At 48.9% G+C, this 17,541-nt stretch overlaps 1 protein-coding gene across 6 annotated transcripts in view; it reads left to right on the top strand.

Annotated features, from left to right (window-relative positions):
• Nucleotides 1-17,541, top strand: part of lyst (lysosomal trafficking regulator) — an 88,930-nt gene that overhangs the window by 66,957 nt on the left and 4,432 nt on the right. For all 6 annotated transcript variants that reach the window (XM_069179924.1, XM_069179925.1, XM_069179926.1 and 3 more), the window contains 23 exons: nucleotides 492-670; nucleotides 1,305-1,514; nucleotides 2,584-2,760; nucleotides 3,001-3,077; nucleotides 3,174-3,362; nucleotides 3,998-4,143; nucleotides 4,246-4,342; nucleotides 4,818-4,879; nucleotides 5,131-5,186; nucleotides 6,338-6,490; nucleotides 6,947-7,191; nucleotides 7,755-7,821; nucleotides 8,683-8,839; nucleotides 9,328-9,468; nucleotides 10,111-10,328; nucleotides 10,919-11,149; nucleotides 11,507-11,696; nucleotides 12,315-12,451; nucleotides 13,020-13,118; nucleotides 13,820-13,959; nucleotides 14,727-14,824; nucleotides 15,467-15,623; nucleotides 17,163-17,234. In XM_069179924.1, coding sequence (XP_069036025.1) covers nucleotides 492-670; nucleotides 1,305-1,514; nucleotides 2,584-2,760; nucleotides 3,001-3,077; nucleotides 3,174-3,362; nucleotides 3,998-4,143; nucleotides 4,246-4,342; nucleotides 4,818-4,879; nucleotides 5,131-5,186; nucleotides 6,338-6,490; nucleotides 6,947-7,191; nucleotides 7,755-7,821; nucleotides 8,683-8,839; nucleotides 9,328-9,468; nucleotides 10,111-10,328; nucleotides 10,919-11,149; nucleotides 11,507-11,696; nucleotides 12,315-12,451; nucleotides 13,020-13,118; nucleotides 13,820-13,959; nucleotides 14,727-14,824; nucleotides 15,467-15,623; nucleotides 17,163-17,234 — 3,298 coding nt within the window. The remainder of the gene's footprint in view (nucleotides 1-491; nucleotides 671-1,304; nucleotides 1,515-2,583; nucleotides 2,761-3,000; nucleotides 3,078-3,173; nucleotides 3,363-3,997; nucleotides 4,144-4,245; nucleotides 4,343-4,817; nucleotides 4,880-5,130; nucleotides 5,187-6,337; nucleotides 6,491-6,946; nucleotides 7,192-7,754; nucleotides 7,822-8,682; nucleotides 8,840-9,327; nucleotides 9,469-10,110; nucleotides 10,329-10,918; nucleotides 11,150-11,506; nucleotides 11,697-12,314; nucleotides 12,452-13,019; nucleotides 13,119-13,819; nucleotides 13,960-14,726; nucleotides 14,825-15,466; nucleotides 15,624-17,162; nucleotides 17,235-17,541) is intronic.

Raw genomic sequence — 17,541 nt, 5'->3', positions numbered from 1 at the left:
CTGCCAGCTGTGAACTGCCGGGTGATATGGCTGTTGGCATGTCTTTGTTTTAATAAATGTTTGTTGTGTCTTGGTGTTGCATGCGAGTTTGATCCAGAGCTGCAGTCATCTGCGGTTTTGCTCTCCTTAAACACTTAAGGAAATGAGTGGCAGGAGCTTGGTAAGACTCCCACTGCACAGCACTTCAATCTGCTTTAGGTTTTATGAGCTGTAGACTCTTGTTTGCAAAGTCAGTACCCAGGCTTTGTTTTCCTAAGGAAAAAGCCCAGTTCTCCTCGGAATTGATATTTGTTTTTATTTCCTTTAAAGTAGCAGTTCATTTTCTTCTAGCCTTAGATCTGTGAAGTAACACTATAAAATAATGTTTTCCAAGTGTTTTGTTTCCTCACCTCGGAAGCTGTGTGAGTTTTGTCTTGGGAGAGCCACGTGTGTATTGATGTGCGCCGTGAAGCTGCACTAATGTACTAATTCTGGCCTCTCCGTGTCTGTAGATGTCAGCCAGGACTTCTTTGACCTCCTGAATATCCCCGAGTCCCCCAGCCACCAGCAAGCTGCGGGTGCCCAGTGTGAGCACCCAGAGGAAAACGGCACCCCAGCCCCCCCTGCCAACATGAAGACGTTTCAGAAGGAGATCCTGAAGCTCATGATGGAAGGAATCAAATCAGGCTTTGTGAGTTCCTGAAAGCCCCCGTTGAAATAATCGAGTATCGACGGGCAGCGTCAGTGCTCGGAGTCTCCACATGTGTTGTGTTGGAGCCCCCTGCTGGTCATGCGAAGAGCACGCGCTGGAACCGGTCTGTGTGCTTGTATTGTCTTCGAGGTCTTTGCTTTGAGGACAGTAAGATAAGATCACTTTATTAGCCATATACAATTTCCTTCCTGTTGGAGGAAATGTTCTTGACTCTGCAACCAAATCCGTTTAGTGTGTGGATGATGAACCAGAGATCAACTGTGTTTCCTCTCTAATTTGAGAATTAGATAAGATCACTTTATTAGCCATATTCAATTTCTTGCATTAGGAATTTGTCTGTGTGTCCATGAGAAACACAGACAGGGAGAGAAGCTTGGGGTCAGAGCGCAGGGTCAGCCACTTATACGGCACCCCTGGAGCAGCTGGGGTTAAGGGCCTTTCTCAGGGGCCCAACGGAGTAGGATTTGAACCTGCAACCTTCCAGCCACAGGCACAGATCCTTAGCCACGGTGCCACCAGTCCTCTCCAGTAAGCGTAAGAATCGAGATGCCCATGACAGCGATAGGAGGGGTTCCTGCTAATGTGTGCGGCTGTGTGGGCTTGTCTCCCTCAGGGCACTGGGGGCCGAGGCAGTGCCTCCCGGAGCCAGTGGAGGCGAATTCTCTGGTCCTGTCGGGACACCTTCCGGGTCCAAATGGGCCGCCTGCTGGTCCACATCCTGTGCCCGGCTCGTCCCCTGGAGCACAGGAAGCATGCCCTGGAGATCGTCAACGACCACAGTCACCCCGACATCCTGCGTGAGTGCCTCAGCCCAGGCCTGGAGGTCAGTTCCTTTCGCAGACAACCAGTCCAGCAGGTGTCCAATGTAAGAACTTAAGAAAGGCTATGAACCGGGAGAGACCGTGTAGCTTATCAGATCACTTCGATAGTTTGTAGTTAATCGATCCAAGGATCTCCTCCAGCGGTTTCTTGAGAGAAACCATGGTGTCGGCATGAACAGCATGATTTGTCAGCCTGTTTCACTCTCCCACCAGCCTTTGTGTAAAACAGTGCCTCCTGTCCTGTCTGGAGGATCTCATCCAGCTGGGAAGATGCCAGGGTATTGACTTCAACAGCATGGCTGGGCAGCTTGTTCCCCACTGCCACCACGCTTGGTGTTAAAAAGTGCCCCCTGTTCTCAGTTGTAAATGCACTTCCATGTATACTGTATATCCTGCAGAGCAAGCTGGCGTGGTGCATGGAAGACACTGCCTGCGCTCAGATCCTCGTGCATTGAAAATTTTATTCGTGGTGCTTTTTGGAGCTGAGTGACAGAGCAGTTTTGTGAAGTGTTGTTTTCAAAGGGTGAGACAACCAGACATAAAATCGATAACCGTGTCCTTAACATGAAAAGGCTATTTTGTGAATAATTACTTTTTTGTAAGAAATGGAGCTCCAGCCTGAGACGCACCAAAATAAAAAAAAAAGTCAATTTTCGGAGGCGCGTCTTGTGATGGTAGGCCATCAAAACAAATTTTTGACGTTAACGAACAGAAAAAATTCTCAAATTGGAAGGCAAGTAACCTTTCAGCTGCCAGCAAGTGCCATTTTCCAGCGCGTTATATCTAGACATCTGCCAAGCTGCTGTTCTGAAGAAAAACTCGAGGAGGTCTTCATTATCGGGCTCATTGCTTGTGTTGCCATGGCAACCAGCTTTGTTCTCTCGGTGCATCTCTGGCAACTGTTGGGACAGAAAGTGGAAAGCAAAACTTAGATCACTCAAGAAAACCTTTTTTTTCACAACTGAAGTGGCACAGTGTGGGATTTGTATGGTCACTCTTCTAAAAAATAAAACTCCTTTTTTATTTTCTTCTTTTTTTCTTTTTGGGGATTGGGGGCATTGCTGGTCACAGCACGGCCCAAAATTAGCCCTATACCTCTACGAGCTGCTGCACGATCACAAGGAGCATCTGTCCAAGGAGGAGCAGGCCGCCGTGGGCGTCTTCATGACCTCCCTGAAGCTGTGTGGCCATCGCTGCATCCCCCCCAGTGCCCCGCCCAAGCCCGACCTCATGAAGGCTATCAAAGAGGTAAGCAGGCCGCCGTCCCCGTGGCGACGTCGAACTCGTCTCGTGTGAGCCGGAGTGAGACGCGTCGGGCTCCCTTCCCACCGCTAAAGAAACAATAATGCACAATAACCCAAAGGCATTCTAGTCTCTGTCTGTAATTAGGATATAATAAGGGTTACGGTGGTGGGATCTGCTGTGTGAAAACTAATTTTGTCACGTTATCCTCTAGCTACCTTCATGCCAAGCTTTTTGTTTTTATAGGAACAGCTGAAATATGAATCCGAAGAAAAAAATAGCAAAGCCGCCTGGGAAAAGAAAATGGCAAATGTCCAACACAGGTACAGTACATCCCCGCCTTTCCTGAAGGTCACGCGAGAGCAACGTTAAAGTACTGAAGGGATCTCATCAGAAACTCCTATCCCACCTCCCCGCAGTCTCATCCAGCGGCTGGACAGCAAGTCCAAGGACATTTCCAAGATCGCGGCCGACATCACGCAGAACGTGTCCCTGCGCCAGGGCATGGAGAGGAAGAAAGTCATCCAGCACATCCGGGGGATGTACAAGGTGGAGCTGAGCGCCAGCCGCCACTGGCAGGAGCTGGTACAGCAACTCACGCACGACCGGTGAGTCAGTGAGTGAGAGAGGGCTCTTCCCGTGAGCTCGTCCCCGCACGCCCCCTCCGCCTCCGCAGCACGGAGACAGCAGTCCAGACCGCTTGCCCGCGTGGGCGTGGACAGCACCCTCCTGGGCTGTCTCTCCTAGCTCGCCTCCTTACTGTTCACAGAGCAGTCGTTTCTCCTTTTGTGTGTTTTTCACCAACAGCAATGATGCACGTTTGTGGTGCAGAATGTTCAGCAGAAGATGTGATTTGATATTTGAATGTCTGTAACACTGCCTGTCGTTAAAGCACGAAACCCGTAGTGCTTGAATCTGTTGGTGAGAAGTCCAGCCACTCACCTTTCAACCACGGGCAGAAGGTTTGAGCCCGGCTAGCTCAGTCGGTAGAGCAAGAGACTCTTAACCTCGGGGTTGTGGGTTCGTGCCCCACACTGGGCGCGTTTGTCTCCCTTTCTCACCAAGTTCCCTGCAGATAGTGGTTATGGCAGTGAAGTATTGAACTGAAGTCCTTGACGTCTTGGGTAATGGGTGCTGGTTTGTACCCCACTGCTCCCCATGGTGTGGGTGACACGACTGGGGGGGGGTGTGGGGCGTCAGCTGGGGCCTCCCGAAGCCAGTTACGCGTCTGTGTTCCCTGCAGGGCGGTGTGGTACGACCAGGCGTCCTACCCGACCTCGTGGCAGCTGGACCCCACCGAGGGCCCGAACCGGGAGCGGCGCCGGCTGCAGCGGTGCTACCTGACCATCCCCAACAAGTACCTGCTGAAGGACCGGCAAAAGCCCGATGGTGAGGGCTTCTCTCACCAGCTGGTAACCAGCTGCTCCACCGGTTCACCCACTGCCCGCCCCGTGTCCCTTTAAGTGACTTTTTTCTTCTTCTTCACTGTAGAGCCCGTCAAGCCACCCCTGGCGTACCTCTTCGAAGACAAGACTCATTCCTCCTTCTCCTCCACGGTGAAAGACAAGGCCACCAGCGAGGCCATCAGGTAGGCAGCCCTGAGCTCTCCAGAGGTGCACCCACAGCAGGGATTCTTTTTCCCCCGAGCTGGTAGTCTGTCTCACCCTCTCCAATCCTGAAGCGGGGCGATAAGATTAACAACTGTATATGGAAGAATTGATAGACTTAGAATTGATCGACTACATGTGCCAAAAAATCTGTATTTTGGTTTATGCTTCTGCTAACCACCTGAAAATGCATTCCTCTTTTGCTGATGTCATGTTTCTTTTAGCAAAAGTGACTGTTGTCGAGTTAACATGTTCTGGTCAGAACTGTGGGTTTATATCCAATCCAGAGTCACCTGTCTTGCTGTAGTAGTCGCACCACTGCTTGTGGCAGGGAGATAATTCCCCTTTGGATTTGGCTTGGTAACCTTAGGTGCCAAAACATCAGACTGTTAAAGTATAGGCCTGTGTCCATGGAAGGCTGTGCAGCTGACCTCTGGCATTGTTCTGGCTCTGTAGGTTCACCAGGAGGTGTATCAACGTGGCCCCCTCCAGGGAGACACCAGGGGAGCTGCTCTTGGGTAAGCACTGGTTACTAATCCCCATCAGTCCAGCGCTTGACTTTATTCTAGGTAACCGTTTAACCACCCTGCATAGTAAAATGTATCAGAAATGTTCTTAGAACACCGTAGGTTTTTTCCATCAAAGTGCTTGTTCTAATTTTGCTGCAGTTTTGTTAGCCTCTTCCCAGTTGTTACCTGCTTTTCTGGGTGGATGTCGTTGGGCTAATGGATCGCTTATTCTGCCTTCTTTGTTTGCGTTTTGTTTGCAGGGAAGTCTGGGATGTACTTCGTGGAAGACAATGCCACTGATGCCTGTGATAGTCAAGTAAGATTTCTCATCCTTGATCAGTTTTGACCAGATGCTTGCGCCATTTACCCTGGAAATCGACGACCCTCTTTGTGTTTAGTAGTGCTGCTCAGCCTGACCAGCTGCTGCAGGTGTCTGCTTGCCTGAGAACATACCTGAATGCATACCCTAATCCAAACCAGTTCTTCTTCCTGGAACTGCTAAAACATTTTTCTCTATTGTTCATCCAAATTACATCCTGGCTTATGAAATTCAGCCCCAGTGGGTTGACGGAAATAGAGCAAGGAGCCTGATGTACATTCTTGACGATAGTTGTGCAATGCTGGATTTCGACGTAGGCTATTGGAGAACAAGGTGTGGTGGCTGGCCAAAGGAGCCTCTTCATTCAGCTTTCCATTCTTCCTTGTCTCATCAAGAACACTTGAAAAACACTACTACAAGAACACTGCTTTTCTCTGTAATTGAGAAGGTTAAGTATACTTCATGAAAGGGCATGGACACTGTTACCTAACTAGAGTTGTTGCTGAGCAGTAAAGCACAGCAGACAACCCATTTCTTGTGTGCGGGGAATTTTCAGCTTCTTTTGAAAGGTAATTAATTTTTTGTGAGCGCAGCCACCACACTAGTACCCAGCAAATGGAACCGTCCAATGAGTTCCAAAACTGGGCTTCGTCTCACACCCAGCTAGTTTAACGCTGCATCTGTTCTGGGATCTGTCCAGGTCTGCCGTGAAAAGGCGTTGTGGCCTTATGCTGGAGCTGAAGGAAAGTTTGTGGGTTTTTTTTCTTTTGGTCGATTGCCTGTTGTTTTTCCTGCCGTTTCTAGGCATTGCGTGAAGGAGGTCGGGGGCGGGGTGGGGGTGGTTGTGCATGGCAGTGGTGAGTGCCCTCAGAAGGAGCTGTGGGTGACCCCCGATGAGCTTGCAAACCATTCAGTATTGGATATATTAGATATATCGTCCGTCTCCTGATGCCAGTGCTGGACTTTCCAGCATCGGACGTCTGCTGCTCTGCAGTTTCCACTCCAGCTGTGGCGGCAGGTTGTGAGGCCTGTGATCCTGGGCGGGCGGTTTCTTGCGGGAGGCGCGGCCGTGGGGGTGGGGCTCCCTGGGCCCGCAGGCCGCAGGGGTTTGAAGCAGCCTGCGGGCGCGGCCTGTGTCTCGTTTCCAGAGCCCTCCCGGGGATACGGAGCCCGCCTCGTTCTCCTGGACCTACGAGGAGATCAAGGAGGCCCACAAGCGCTGGTGGCAGCTGCGGGACAACGCCGCGGAGATCTTCCTGACCAACGGGCGCACTCTGCTGCTGGCCTTTGACAACGCCAAGGCAAGGCGCCCGGTGCCCCATGAGTCACCGAGTTCTTCTTCTTATTTAGAACTTGAATTGGGTGAACTTGACTGTGGTTTCTATGGTTACAGCATTTTGAAATTTCAGTACAAGAAGAAAAGAAAATTGAATTGTGTGAAATCTGTAAGAGGGTTCGTGGGGTGACTGATTGTGTTGGCACGGAGGTGCCGGTGTGTAGGGGGTTCCCATGCTGAGTCTTTCTCAGTAGCGCGGTTCTTTCGGTGAGTACAGAAAGGTTCACACATTCACATAATTGTATGGGGGAACTCTATTATACCAGCCTGCAAAAGAAAAACATTTAGCTAGTGGTAGAAATTACAGGGCATAAGAAGAGAAACGTTTCAGCTTTGTCTCATTAGGTAGTCTTAAAGAAATGAAAGAGAGAAATCGGGAGAGTTTAGAAAAATGTCTGTTCCACCTGTCTCCCCCTTTCAGGTCCGCGATGACGTTTACCACAACATCCTGACTTCCAACCTCCCCAATCTGTTGGAGTACGGAAACATCACTGCCTTAACGCACCTGTGGGGCTCGGGCCAGATCTCCAACTTTGAGTACCTGACCCACCTGAACAAGCACGCAGGGCGCTCCTTCAGTGACCTCATGCAGTACCCTGTGTTCCCCTTCATCCTCAGCGATTACACCAGCGAGACCCTAGACCTCAACGACGCTGCTGTCTACAGGTCTGCCCCCTCTCGGTGTCTCTGCTTTCTGTCTCTTTCGGAATGTGAGATTAGTAAATGATGCTGCTGCTTGTTTTCTGTGACAGTAGCAACGCAAAGATTCCAGTGATCCCAGAACTGCGCGACATTTTTAGGCTGGCTTTGTTGGGTTCAAGAAAGTGTTCCCGCAGAGTGGAAGATGGAGTTGTGTGAGAGGAACCTGAGTAATCTGAAGTGTGTTGTTAAAACAAACCCATGACTTCACACAGACATCAGATCACACCTGTAAAAACATGAGAAACAAACTGCACCATGTGGATTCTCTTAATTGTAAAGTCTTTTTACTTAAAACGTTCTGTGCACCAGGAGCAACTTTAATGGTGGAGCCAGGTAACTTCTCCTGCTAGATATATATAGTCTCTGCCCAGGGAACAGCCATGACTCACTAAGAACGGGCACAGCCCTGATTTTAACTGAGGACTTTAAAAGGAAAAAGACGCGCCTCAAACCGATTTGCAAGAGGTGAGACGAGCTGGAGTCTTGAGACTGTTCTGCTGCTCAGTGCTTCCCGTGTTTCTCCTCAGGAACCTTGCGAAACCCATAGCAGTGCAATCCAAGGAGAAGGAAGACCGATACGTCGACAACTATAAGGTAAAGGCAGAATTCCGTGGGAAACTCCGTTCAGCAGGAGAAAGGTCATCAAGGTTCACTGCAGAGTTCCCTGTTACCTGAGGCAGCCGGCTGTCCTTATCATTTATATGTTTCTAGGATGGAAGGTGATGACGGTTTCATCCTTTCTGATCTTTTTCATTTATTTACCAGAAAAGCTGTTTCCAATTAATTTCCTTTTGCGTCGGAGACCTGGCTGTCTTGTCTTGTCAAATTATGTCTATTAACAATGTGGTCCGCAGCCGACGTATTTGTCCTCTGGGTATGGAAAATCCAGTTGAATGAAATCAGACGAAACAAAAGCAAGGATAGTAATAATAAAAGTATGGATCTCATTTAACATAAAGTTAATAACTTTTATAGGCCTTGATGTCTGTTTCCACACAAGTCCATTACCTCTACTGCGTAATTCTATTCTGCTTAGATAATCATGGGCTAAAAGCAATAATTATCCAACTATAATAACAAACAAGCTCTGTTTATTACCAAGCTTCTGCTTGTTACACGTTTCGGCTCCTGTGAGCTGGTGAGTGGAGCACTGAGGGAGCACAGTGTGGGAGCATGGCTGGGGTCCCGAGTGATGAAGACAGACGCCATGTCTTTATGTTCAGAGTTTGTAGCGATAACTTTATATTCTGGCCCTCGTATGAAAGGCGAACAGTCAGTTTCTTGACATTCTCTTAGTCGTGTTTCGTTGCATGGTGGAGAGCTTCCTTGCTTAAGAGAGTGTGAGGTTTCTCCATCTGGGCTGGCAAATCTCCTGACCGTAGCAGTCGTCACGAGAGCAGCCCCGATGGCGAGTTGGTCACAGGTGGGCTCTTCCTTTCCTGCCTCGCTGCGCAGTACCTGGAGGAGGAGTTTCGGAAGGGCACCCGCGAGGACGACCCCATGCCCCCGGTCCAGCCCTACCACTACGGCTCCCACTACTCCAACAGCGGCACTGTGCTGCACTTCCTGGTCAGGATGCCTCCCTTCACTAAAATGTTCTTGGCCTACCAAGGTAAGGCTGCCATGGACGTCAGTGGTTCCTGCTGTGATCAATCTCCCTCTTCCGCTGGGAAGTATGGCTGCAGAGCCTCGTATAATAATAGTATCATACAAAAATAGAATCCACAGGATACACAAAGTCTCTCCACTGTATGATCAACCAGTACAATATAGTCCACTCTGGCACATCATGTACGGAAGCTTATTCAGTGCCTAGATGGTTAAATGGATTTGAATTGCTTTCTTATTTTTTAGAGGTGTGCATTTAAATGAGAGTTTTGATCTTGAAAGCAGTTGCCACTCGGTTACCGTCTATTACCGTTTTTTTCCATGCATGCGTTCCTCTTCAAAGTGCTCGCCAGACCTTTTATAATCCCCCCCCTTCCCAGGGTTTTTTGTTTTAATGCATAAATTATGCAGACCTTGCAGCCTGTAAACCGACAAAAGCAGTGTCATTATCAAGAGCTTTAATAGTGAATCCTTCTCTTCCGTAACCCATAGACCAAAGCTTTGATATCCCAGACCGGACGTTCCACTCCATGAATACCACATGGCGCCTTTCATCCTACGAGTCCATGACGGATGTGAAGGAGCTGATCCCGGAATTCTTCTACCTCCCCGAGTTCCTGGTCAACAGAGAAGGTAGGATAATCTTTTTGCTTTGCTCTAACGTCTTCTAGCTAAATCAACAGGCCCTGAAAAATGATTTCTTTTACTGGAAAAATTAGAAGTGATCTGACCAAAAACTGATTTTCAGTGCAACACACAGGATTTACGGTGTTGATTTTAAGTACATTTTTTGGTTAATTTGTATAGCACATGGTTTTATTTATTAAACTGGCTTTGGGTTTGGCTCGATCTAAGCCCCAGCATTATGACTGTAGTGAATGTAATCAAATGAATAACAACAGTAATTGCTTACACTTATATAGCGCTTTTCTGGACACTCCACTCAACACGCTTTACAGGTAATAGGGACCTCACCTCCACCACCACCAATGTGCAGCATCCACCTGGAGGATGTGACAGTAGGCATAGTGCACCAGTACACTCACCAGGCACCAGCTCTCCGTGGGGAGGACAGAGTGATGAAGCCAGTTCAGGGATGGGAATTATTAGGAGGCCATGATTGGTAAAGGCCAATGGGAAATCTGGGCAGGACGCCAATTAAAAAATTTAGTTGAAAACGAGCAGAAGCCTAACCACTGGGAGCAGTGCGATTGCCTCGGAATTCCAGCCTTATTCGCCCTTCCTCCTCCTCCTCTTCCTCCCATTGCGCCGCAGGCTTCGACTTCGGGGTGCGTCAGAACAGCGAGCGGGTGAATCACGTCAACCTGCCCCCCTGGGCTCGCAACGACCCCCGCCTCTTCATCCTCATCCACCGGCAGGCCCTGGAGTCGGACTACGTGTCGCAGACCCTGTGCCAGTGGATCGACCTGGTCTTCGGCCTCAAGCAGAAGGGCAAGGCCGCCGTGCAGGCCATCAACGTGTTCCACCCTGCGGTGAGCCGATCCGGCGTGCACCAGGAGAAACCATGTGGATTCCCCTTGTGAGGCGGTCTGGCGCATTTGAGGTGTCATGAGTTGCCAACTCTTGTATATGAGGAGCTCAGAATGTTTAATGTGATTTTGGCGTCACGCATCTGTCTAGTCTGAGGTGCCCAAAGTGATTCCATAAAGCGGAGATGTTCAGGGCTTGGTGCTGGTTTGTCATAGGGCCTGCAGCTCTGAAAGGAGTCACATTGCTTTGGCATGGGTGTCGTTACTGGGTTCCTCCTTCCTCCCCTTCCTGGGTGTTGCTTCTTCTCTTCAGTTTTAGCAACTGTACTTGACAGTCATCGGAAGCTGAAAGGAAAGTCAATCCTAGCCTGTGGCCCAGTTACGGCTTACTGGGGGCTGTGGGTTAGCCATGCATTCCCTCGTCATGTGAAGGTCTGTCTGAATTCCCTGATGAATCTGGGTTTTATTCAGATCCTGACAAGGCAAAACTTCCACTCGTTGCTGTGGAGTGGATTGCGTATTATGTTTCAGTCAGCGGGATGGATTTGAGTTTGTGGGGCGTCATTGCTTTTCCCCTGCTGCTTTGCCCGCAGACGTACTTCGGCATGGACGTGTCGGCGGTGGAGGACCCCGTGCAGAGGAGGGCCCTGGAGACCATGATCAAGACCTACGGCCAGACGCCCCGGCAGCTCTTCAGCACGGCCCACATCAGCCGGCCGGGGCCTCGGCTGGTCATGGAGGGGGAGCTGCCCGCCGCGATGGGGCTGCTCGTCCAGCTGGCCTTCCGCGAGCCCAGGGAGCACGCCAAGGAAGTAGTCTACCCGGTATGGGCCTGTACGGGGAGCACGGGCTTACCAAGACCCATCCAGGGGCTCAGCTGTGTGGTCAACGTAGCTCATCGTAAAGAGTCCCGTCAGAAAATAGAAGAAGAACAGTATCATATACGCCGGGTTTAAACCGGCTAGCCCAGCCTGTTTAAAAAGTTCTGCGCCTTTTCTGAAATTTAACTTCGAACTTAGTGATATCACTGTTGGTGTCCCTGAGCCTGTCTGCGTAGTGGGTCAGCGAATAAAGACACAAGGGCCTGTTCTGGGCTGTGTTGGTTGGCCTGTTTGTGGGGGGAAAATGGTCAAAGCCGGCAGATGTCCTGTTGTGACTGGTCGTGTCCCATCTCGTTCCAGAGCCCCCTGCCCTGGATCAAAGGGTTGAAGTGGGGGGAGTACGTGGGCTCCCCCAGTGCCCCCGACCCGGTGGTGTGTTTCAGCCAGCCCCACGGAGAGCGCTTCGGGTCCCTGCTGGCCCTGCCCACCCGCGCCATCTGCGGGCTGTCCAGGAAGTTCTGCCTGATGATGATTTACAGCAAGGAGCAAGGCAAGTCGCCAGCAGGAGGGCATGATCCCAGCGCGGTCGGGACAGGCCCTGCACTTCTCTGGCAGTCTGATCTCCTGCCCCTGGCCATTGCACTCCACCCACGTGTTTTTCTGATTAATTTTTAACGAGCATTTACAGTGCAGACATTAATTGTTTCACTCTTCAGAGCCGTGATGTGCTATACCAGCAGGTTCTCGTTATTTTTAAGGCCGAACAGAAGACATACGCACTCCTCTCTGTCATACCCTGCCTACATTTTAACAAAAGATGCTGCCCTTGATTTGAAAGCTCTGTACAATGTGCCCTAACTCTCATATTTGAGAGAGAAGTAACGTGATTCAGGTCAAATGTCAGTAACTTTCTAACAAACCCTTGAAGAGTGGCTCTTTTCTTTAAATTTGTGATGAAAGAACCACAGTGACTTTGAAGAACTGTTTTGACCTTCCCGGGGGTTTAAAAGCCCCAGGAGTGTTGGTTTCTTTGGAGGCTGTTGTACTGAGCCCTGGGTTTCCAGAGGCTGTTCAGTGTTGCACGACTGGGTTTCTATGAGGGCTGTGTAGTAGATGTACACGGGACATCTCCTTCTCCTGCTGTCTCACCGCCTTGTCACCCTGGCAGGTGTGCGGAGCATGCACAGCACCGACATCCAGTGGTCGGCCATCCTCAGCTGGGGCTACTCCGACAACATGCTGAGACTGAAGAGCAAGCAGAGCGAGCCGCCCGTCAACTTCATCCAGTGCTCCCAGCTGCACCAGGTGAGACCGGACTCCCCGTCAGGCCGGCGCCACCTGTCGGGAACTGAGGGAACACGCCTCTTCTGCTGCTATAACTGCAGGGCGGCGTAGGTACTGCCAGAAGGGTGACAACATGCGAAGCAAGAGCCATTTCCTATTGAATCTTCTTGGCAAAAGAGCAGCGTTCACTTTTAGACATTCTATAAGATTTTAAAGCAGCACAAGGAAAGGAAGTGACTAAAAGAGAAAAATAGAGCTGCACCCTCCGTGTGTGTGTGTGTGGTGGTTCTTAAAGATTATTAAAAAATAAAACAAATTATTACAGGTCAACCTGCCAGACCAGTCTTTGGGTTTGCATTTCACAGTATCCTACATGACACTGGTGTCACAGAGCACCTATTTTCTACATCCTGGACAGATTTTGGTTTTAATTTCTTTAGGCTTTTCAAGGAAATCCATGAGATATGTTTTTTTTTTGCCTGACAAGAAGAATCGCTGCAGAGCTCATCCTTTCAGCCAGCCAGCGCAGTGCTGCAGAAAGCGCACGTTCTGGTCCTCGAGTCCCAGCTCTGCTCTTTCTCAACTCCAGGTCACCAGTTGCGCCTGGGTGCCTGACAGCTGCCAGCTCTTCACAGGCAGTAAGTGCGGAGTCATTACAGCCTACGGCAACCGATTCACCAGCAGCGCGGTACGTACCTTTAAGCCAGACTCTTGTTTCCAGGGTAACCAAAAGATACCCCCCCCCCCCCTCCTATGCTTCAAAGCTGGGAGAACAGCCTTTTCAGTCTTTTGTACAAGCATAATTAGTAGCATCCCAGTCTCCTTAGAAACACATTTCCTGGGAGACTAAAGATGGAGTTGTTGTAAACCAAACTTACATCAGAGCCAGTGGAATGCTGCTCTTTTAGTTAGGATGTGGTCACTGTCCTGCTGTGTCGGGTCTCACGTACACAGAGAGGTACTGGCTGCATGCTTAGTCTTTATAATTACTCTGGTGGGTCTCTAAACCTATAATCTCCAAGCTAGTCTTATGATGTCGTTTGATCTGGTCAAGTTTATTGTTGGCAGGATTTACAGTGTGTGAGGAATAATGATGAATGCACTAGTCCTTTAGCTCGGTGTTTCCCCACTGGTATTCAGAAGAGCAGACCTTTATGTCAAAATCGTTAGCGCAGAATTTACATTTGCACGGTGTCCTGACATTTATGGTCCTTTGAGCTTCCGTAGGGCTCCGGTACTGTTTGATTTGTCACAACCAACATTCAAAGGACGAATGTAGCAAATATACCCATGAAAACTGTAGAGGAAACTGAAGAATTACCATCCAAACTCGTTAAATAACCCAAGAAGTTCCTGGCACATGACTGCGTCCCCCTCTCCCCCCGCCAGCCCTCGGAGATGGAGGTGGAGTCTCAGGTCCACCTATACGGGCACACGGCCGAGGTCACCAGCCTGTTCGTCTGCAAGCCCTACAGCATCCTCATCAGCGTCAGCAGGGACGGCACCTGCATCATCTGGGACCTGAACAGGTGAGCTCCTCTAGTACAGCTCGTGGCGTTTTCTGCTCTGTGCGATGTGCTTGCACACGGGTGTACACTGAATCAATAACCATGGCTTGTTTCCTCCCTTTAGTGCTGCATTGCTGTCCATCAGAACTTGAACCGTCCTTAAAGACTGCTGTTATCTTATGTCCTTTAAAGGAGTCTCCTTGTATTTCTGCACTACATCTTCTTCAACTGCTGAGAGCCATAGTATCCAGGCACCAGTTCTAAACACATTCACCTCTGTTGAACTGAATGCTGCGATTCTAACTGCGGACAACCTGACCTACTGTTGGTTGTCAAAGTGTATCTCAGTGTGGGCAGCTGTGAAAGCCATTCTCTGCCCAGCTGCAAGTTTATTTTAAAGGTTGACAGGAACCTTCCGCTGCAGCCAGTCTGTGCAGTTGATGAATTTTCATCCTGGGCCGCAGCTCGCTCGGTTCTGCCTGCGTGAGCAGTTTTTCCCAGGAATGCTGACAAGCGAATGGCCAAGGGGCCACCCTTTGCTTGTAATCCGCCTGCTGAGCAAGCCGAGTGTAGTTTCAGAGAGCGGAGTTAATGTTTTCACACTCCTGAGCCGAGAGAAGTAACGGTTCATTGTACAGTAACACCTTGACTTCTGTCTGGAGTCTGGGGCACTTTGAAACCTGTAACTCTTGTCCAGTACATGGTTGTCAGGTGAAAGCTTTTCACTCCTCTATTATTTTTAGTTTTATTTTTCGTATTTCTGAATTTGCACTTTCGTTTCTGTGCAGATTGTGTTACGTGCAGAGCCTTACCGGGCACAAAAGCCCTGTCACTGCAGTGTCGGCCAGTGAGACAACAGGAGACATCGCCACTGTGTGTGACTCCGGTGAGTGAGCAGGTTGTTGAATTTCCACAGTGTACTTGTGAAAGAATTATGAACCAGTCAGTTATTGTTTTCAGACTGGGTTAGTGGTGATTCGGCAGATCAAGAAAAGCTGGCATTCATAGATGATCCTCCAGTGGATAGTACTGCCTGTTACAACATCCACTTTCACTGTCATTGGACATATTGGACACATTTTTAAATCTGTTTGTGGTTTGATGTTTTTTTCAACTTTTGCAGAATTTGCTCCCACCTTTCTGAAGGTGGTGGTGTAGGATGAAGACATGCATATCTGGTATTACAAAAAGCAGCAGGTTTTGTTTTATGGGACCATAAAAGCTATGTAAAATTTCAGAGGAGGCGAAACCTTTCCACTCTGAACCGCCAAGGTATAAAAATATCAGCTAGTAATGCAGGTATACTCACATGGATAACACTAAGAGATTAAGAAAAAGGAAAAATAAGAGATCAATATTGTGTTTTTATACACTAGCAAACTTGAATATGTTTCAGGTTCCAGTTTGGTGGGGCTGATGACAGGGGTTCAGTAGTGTCAGTGTCGTACAAGGCGTGTAACAGTTCAGTCTGCAGCTGCAGTGCAGTTTCCTTGTGGATTGTGACCCCTCGTCCGATGCGTTTCCGCAGTGGGGGGCGGGAGTGACCTGCGGCTGTGGACGGTGAACGGGGACCTGATTGGCCACGTCCACTGCAGGGAGATCATCTGCTCCGTGGCCTTCTCCAACCAGACGGAGGGCATGTCCGTCAACGTGATCGCGGGGGGCCTGGAGAACGGCGTGGTCAGGCAAGGGCACCTCAGCTTCACCCCAACCCTGCAGCTCTTCCTGGTTGCGCGGTGGCGCTACAGGGCTTTGTCTGTGGCTTGAGAAAATGGGCAAGAGGAGCCCAGGCAGTGCATCTTGGGAGCAGAATCTGCGCAGGGCTGTTCAGGCCAGAGACTGTCGCACACTGCACCGCTGCACTGGGTCACATGTGGGTCACAGGGCTGGGGGACACTGGAACAAGCTAACCTTGGTTTCCTTCAGGAGAAGGCAAGATGAGGTCCTGGGATGAATTAATAGCTAGCTCCCAAACAAGCCAGATGGGCCAAATAGCCTTTCATTTATAACCATTCTTATGTTCTTACGGTTGCCGTTTGATTTGATAAACCTGTTAAAGTCCTTTAGGCTCCTGCCCGCTGGCTGAAGTGGCATCAGAGGAGTGGACAGTTACACATGGAGTTGGTATCACCAGTACGGGTTCAGCTGTTCAAGATCGATTTGAACCACCCCCATTTTTGTAATTTATGTAATTATATGCGCGCGTACCGTAAGGAGCAGAGGTTAATTCCATGCAAAAATTCCAAAAGCAAAAACAAAGAAAAAACGATTTGGCTGTGGAGACTTCTTGTTGTACACACATGAAGAAAGTTCCACAGCTGAAACATTTTTTTGTTAATATTCTTCTTATCCCTGCAGAGCTGGTATACTCCAGGTATAAACCTTTACTTGTTCCTCTGCAGCCTACCCATGCTGACGCAGCTACCTACTTGAACTATAAGATTCATTTAGTGTGTATTAGTACAGTGGTGGAAATACCCTGTGTGAACTTGATTAAATCCCTTAGTATCCTTTTCTATGACACGCTAAGAGGAAGATACCCTTGACCAATAAGAAGAGTGTGTAGAGAATGAATGTGTTAAATATTTCTCGAACTAAATGAAATAAAGCAGATTCCATTTGGAAAACGTATATATTCTATGTTGTGAGTATATACATACACATCTTTAAATTCATTTTTGAATTTTGTATTCCATGTGCATTAATACAGTATTACATTATTTTAATGGCGTTAGGCACAATTTAATGACATATTAAAGAGCTGGGGGAAAAGCTAAGCTTTCAACTGAACCTGGGCTTTTTTTCCAGATTTAATTAGGACTTCACAATCACTTTTTCAGACTGCTGTATGACTCGCTCACAACGGCAACCTCATCATTATTTTTCCACCACTAAGATGGTCTGTAATAAAGCTGTGGAGCCAAGGTTGATGACTGAGAAAGTGACTCCTGTAGCTAAATCAGCGCCTTCTAAAAACAAACACCAGCAATTAGTAAAGTCGCGCAGACTGTGAACGTGACTCACCGGTGTTTTTCATCGTCTGGGGCTTCGGCACCGTTAGGCCGCGAGTCCTGTGCACTTTGGGCTTCTCAAACAAAACATTATGAGCACCGCAAAATCTGTGTTCGAGAGGGACAAATTATTTTTTCTGCAAAGGGGGGGGGGTGGTACATTCTTTCTGTCCTTTGAGATTGACGTGGAGCTCTCTGACTTTGCTCTTGCAGGCTGTGGAGCACATGGGACCTGAAACCAGTGCGAGAAATCACATTCCCTAAATCGAACAAGCCCATCGTTGGGTAAGCCCTTTTAATCGCTCGGTCTGTTTTTGCTTTGAGCTGTATTTTATTGTTTACTTCAACCAGCTTTAAAGGGAAACCCACTCTTGATACATTACCATGTGCACAATACCAGGTTCACAAAACCACCAGCTGCCGGGTTGTGAGAATGACATTTCTGGGCCTCACTGTGCGATACAGCAGGATACATACAGTGTTTTACTGGGGGATATGCAATTGACATCTGTGCAATTAAGATAAGAAGTATGGCTTTTGGGCTCAAAATGAAAGTTTTGGGGGTTTTCAGGTGCACGTCTGCAACCTTCAA

This window comes from Lepisosteus oculatus, chromosome 17, assembly GCF_040954835.1.
Source record: "Lepisosteus oculatus isolate fLepOcu1 chromosome 17, fLepOcu1.hap2, whole genome shotgun sequence".
NCBI classification, from domain to species: domain Eukaryota; kingdom Metazoa; phylum Chordata; class Actinopteri; order Semionotiformes; family Lepisosteidae; genus Lepisosteus; species Lepisosteus oculatus.
The sequence above is the reverse complement of the archived record's forward strand: the minus strand, read 5'-3'. Positions and strand labels throughout refer to the sequence as shown.